The sequence below is a fragment of the Rhagoletis pomonella genome, unplaced genomic scaffold, assembly GCF_013731165.1.
Source record: "Rhagoletis pomonella isolate Grant_MI unplaced genomic scaffold, Rhpom_1.0 Rhpom_scaffold_00086, whole genome shotgun sequence".
NCBI lineage: Eukaryota > Metazoa > Arthropoda > Insecta > Diptera > Tephritidae > Rhagoletis > Rhagoletis pomonella.
In genome coordinates this window covers 49,736-53,951 of record NW_023458640.1, presented here as the reverse complement: position 1 = coordinate 53,951, position 4,216 = coordinate 49,736, and the positions used below count along the sequence as shown (strand labels likewise).

The 4,216-nt window shown below is 44.7% G+C and overlaps 1 protein-coding gene across 1 annotated transcript; it reads right to left on the bottom strand.

Annotated features, from left to right (window-relative positions):
* Positions 1 to 1,587: 1,587 nt before the first annotated feature.
* Positions 1,588 to 3,819, bottom strand: LOC118749917 (the record flags this gene model as incomplete). Its single annotated transcript, XM_036484683.1, has 4 exons — positions 3,057 to 3,819; positions 2,080 to 3,005; positions 1,681 to 2,020; positions 1,588 to 1,620 (listed from the first exon to the last, which is right to left on the bottom strand). Coding segments are annotated over exons 1-4 (2,062 nt in total), but the record flags the coding sequence as incomplete, so codon positions are not given.
* Positions 3,820 to 4,216: the final 397 nt, after the last annotated feature.

Sequence of the window (4,216 nt, the reverse complement as noted above, 5' to 3'; positions counted from 1 at the left end):
GCAACAGGGGGCCACGTACGACGTGGTCCACTGTCTGTGTGTCCGTAGTCCCGAGCAGACCCTGAGGTGACTCCACCCCTCGCAGGCATTACACTTGACTGAGGTGGAGTTGTGGTGTAATCGACTTCGGCATACACAGCAGGTGTATATTTCTGGCCCAGGGTTTGACTCGATGCCAGCCCTGAGTAGGAGAATGCGTAGTGAATGTTGCCCTATGGACGGACAACTTCTGAGATACTTCGCCGACCTAAACGGGGTTAGATCGCCGAAACAACAGCCCTTGGTCGGGTGAAACCGGAGTCATTCCGGTACGTAGAACCGGCTGTCGTGGGAATGTTCATCAATTTAATACTTATGTTTGGTTTGCTTTATTTGAATAGTTAGAATAGACTGACTGACATTTAACAAACGAATTGCTTACGAGCTATGCGTACAAGAGAACAAGAAGGAAAAGTAGCGAAGAGATGGAAAGAATAAACTAGTTTCATATATTTCCAACACTCCTTCTCAACACTTTACATTAATATTTTAAAATATACCCATCTCATTGGTAAATTTTACATGTTTTGTTTTTAGTAAATTTTTAGTTAATATATCTGACATCATTTTATCGGTTGGTATATAGTTTAAATCAATTTCATTATTATTGTACATGTTGAGCTACTAAGCCTTTTTAGCAGCTCTTAAAATAAAACAAACGATGTATGCATAAGTTAAGCAACTGTATTTAACAAGATTTGGTCCGCGACTAACTAACAGAAAGTTCACCTTGAACTATTTAAGTATGTCCTAATTACATTGGATAACTGCAAATTCATCACCAACAATAGAAAACCAGTTTTCTTAAATGCATGAGAATTTACATATATATATTTATGCACGTATGCACCCGCGCACACAATATTGCTTACATACATATTTACTATTTTTCGCTTGCTTGCATACGAATGTATCCAACTGAGCGCGGGCGGTACGTATGCACATACATATATGTATGTATGTATATACGTATGCTTTATACATAGTATAAAGGGGAAACAAAATAAGCACAGTTTAAATACATACAAGTAAATATGCAGCTCAATTGAGTATGAAAATTTCAGTGTGATCAAATAACGTTATTCATATTGATTTTGATAAACATATTTTATGTTGCTGGCTTATCCGCTGCTGCTCCGAACATCCTCCCCCCCGTTGAAAGGTCAGGGCTTTCAACAGAATCCTTCACCGGGAGGACACACAGCTTGTTCACGGCTCGTCGCGTTATGCCGCTAGATGTTTTTAAAAGTGCCACACGTACGACACCGTCTGCTCCAGGGACAACTTCGATTACCCGTGCTAGAGGCCACTTCAGTGGTGGTGAGTTTTCTTCCTTTATGCATACGACATCATTGACTTGAATGTTGGCATGAGGTAAACGCCACTTTGCGCGTTGCTGTAGAAGAGTTAGATACTCTTGAGTCCACCGCTTCCAAAAAACCTGTTTAATGTATGTTGCACGCTGCCATCGATCAAGTCGGTCGTAGTTTAGCGTCGTTAGATCCGGTTCCGGAAGAGCTGTCAGAGAACCACCAATCAAAAAATGGCCTGGCGTTAGCACATCTAAATCCTCTGGGTTTTCTGAAAGGGGTACGAGAGGACGAGAGTTAATGACAGCACAGATTTGACATACTAAAGTACGCAATTCATCGAAGCCAAGCAGTGATGAGCCAACGGAACGATAGAAATGTTGTTTGGCTGTTTTTACGGCCGCTTCCCACAAACCGCCAAAGTGCGGAGAGCGAGGTGGGATGAAACGCCAATCAAAGCCATTACTGAGGCAAAAGTTGTGGACTTCGCTGCGGTGTTTCTCGCTGAGGGCTAAGTTCCGTAGTTCTTTAAGCTCGTTCTTGGCGCCTACAAAATTCGTCGCATTGTCAGACCAGATGCAGCTGGGTATGCCACACGTAGCGATGAATCGTTTTAGCGCGTCAATGAAAGCACCTGTTGAGAGGTCTCTTACCAACTCCATCCATACAGCCTTGTGGCGAAGCAAATGAAAACGCTTACATAACATTTGTGGGGCGATTTATTGCGTACTTCAGGCTTGTAATAAAATGGCCCACAGTAGTCCACACCGGTGGCTATGAATGGGCGCGATGCCTGAATTCGCTCTTTAGGCAGGTCGGCCATTATGTGCTCGACAAGGCGCGGTCTCGATTTGCAGCAAATAATGCATTTTTGTAGGACTCGAGTGACTGTTTTCCGACCACCTATGGGCCAAAACTGCATTCGAATGACGGCGAGTAAAGCTTGAGGACCTGCGTGATGTTGTTTGCGATGAAAAAAGGTTATTATACTAAATGTCAGTGGATGATCCTTCGGAATAATGCATGGGTGGCGCGATTCAAAACTAAGCATAGAGTTTTTTAATCGCCCGCCGACTCTAATAATTCCAAAGTCATCAAGAAATGGTGATAGCGAAACAATGCTGCTCGAACTCGGGACGCAATTATTGGCCTGTAATGCCGTGTACTCCGGCCAAAGTTGCGCTCTTTGTACTAAGCGAATAAGCAGTTGAGTTCCATGGTGAATATCTGCGGCTGTGAGCTGCGAAGAGCTTGGCGATGTTGTAATATTGACAAATTTGCTGACGTACCCAAAAATGCGCTGCATTGTTCCAAATGAATTAATGTACTTGAACGAAAGCGAAATGTCATTGCGGTTATGTGCGGCAAGCAACACCTTTTGTCGAAGTTCTGGAAGTTTTGGTTGTGGTAGACACATGCGCGGCCAGCTGCCCTCCACTTCTCGCAAAAATGACGGGCCGTGCATCCAAAGTGAAGATCCTAGAAGTTCCTGCGGGGTAGCTCCTTTGGATAAAATGTCCGCCGGATTCATTGCTGTCGGAACATAGTGCCACCGCATGCCCTCCGTTAATTGATGTATGGTGGAAATTCGGTTAGCGACAAATACGTTAAATTTCGATGGTTCTTCTCGCAGCCACGAGAGGACAGTGGAGGAATCTGACCAACAATGAAATGAACAGTTAAAAAGCTTCATTTTTGTAAACTCACCCATGAGTTGTGCCAGCAGTGTTGCTGCACAGAGTTCCAGCTTGGGCACGGTGATAGTCTTCAGTGGAGCGACACGGGCCTTCGAACACAACAGGTGCACTTGTACCTTACTATCCTTGGCTGAACGCGTATAAACGCAAGCCCCATAAGCTTCAAGGCTTGCATCGCAAAATGCATGAATTTCTGTAATGGCCCCAGGTTGCAAGACGTAACGAGGAAATGATAGGTGCTGTATGTCTGCAAACCCGCTGCAAAAGGTAGACCAGGCGGTGTTTAACGATTGCGGTAGACTCTCATCCCACTCAAGCTTGTCTCTCCACATGCGTTGCAGAAGAATCTTCGCCTTGGTCAGCGTAGGGCCCATTAGTCCAAGGGGATCGTAACAGCGAGCTAGAGTAGACAACGCGGAGCGTTTTGAGTTTTTACCGAGTTCTCGTTGTGGCACAAACGAAAATAGCAGCTTGTCCTTGACCGGATCCCAAACTAGTCCCAGAGCTTTGGTGATGTCACTGCCATCGTCAAACTTAAGGAAACGTTCCTTGTCTACGTCAGGTATATCACGAAGGATATCTGGACTATTAGAGCACCACTTGCGTAACTTAAAGTTTCCTCGAGCAAGGAGGCTAGTTGTTTGTAGCTTGATATTCAGTACTTCTTCCATCGAATCGCCTCCAGATATCAAGTCATCTACGTAGAAGTCTCGACGCACTATTTCTGCACCAATGGGGTAAGTCGAGGATTCGTCAGCTGCGAGTTGGTGCATGGCACGTATGACCAGAAATGACGCAGGCTTAGTTTCCTAAGTCAGCGTGTCTAACTTATAGATGGCAAAGTTTTCCTGAGGAGATTCACGCCACAATATGCATTGGAGCATGCTATCTGGTGGGGTGACGCGAACACACCTATACATCTTACAGATGTCCCCAGTAAGTGCTATGGGAAAAGTACGAAATCTAATAAGGATATTAAAAAGTTTCGGCTGAATAGTTGGGCCTGCCATGAGTAGGTCGTTCAGCGAAAAGCCCGAAGTAGTGGATGCAGAGCCATCAAAAACCACTCTCAGCTTTGTTGTGCTACTGTCATCCGTGATGACGCAATGATGCGGCAGAAAATGCTTGCATTGTTGAAAAACCTCATTGGTAACTAGCGACATGTGATTA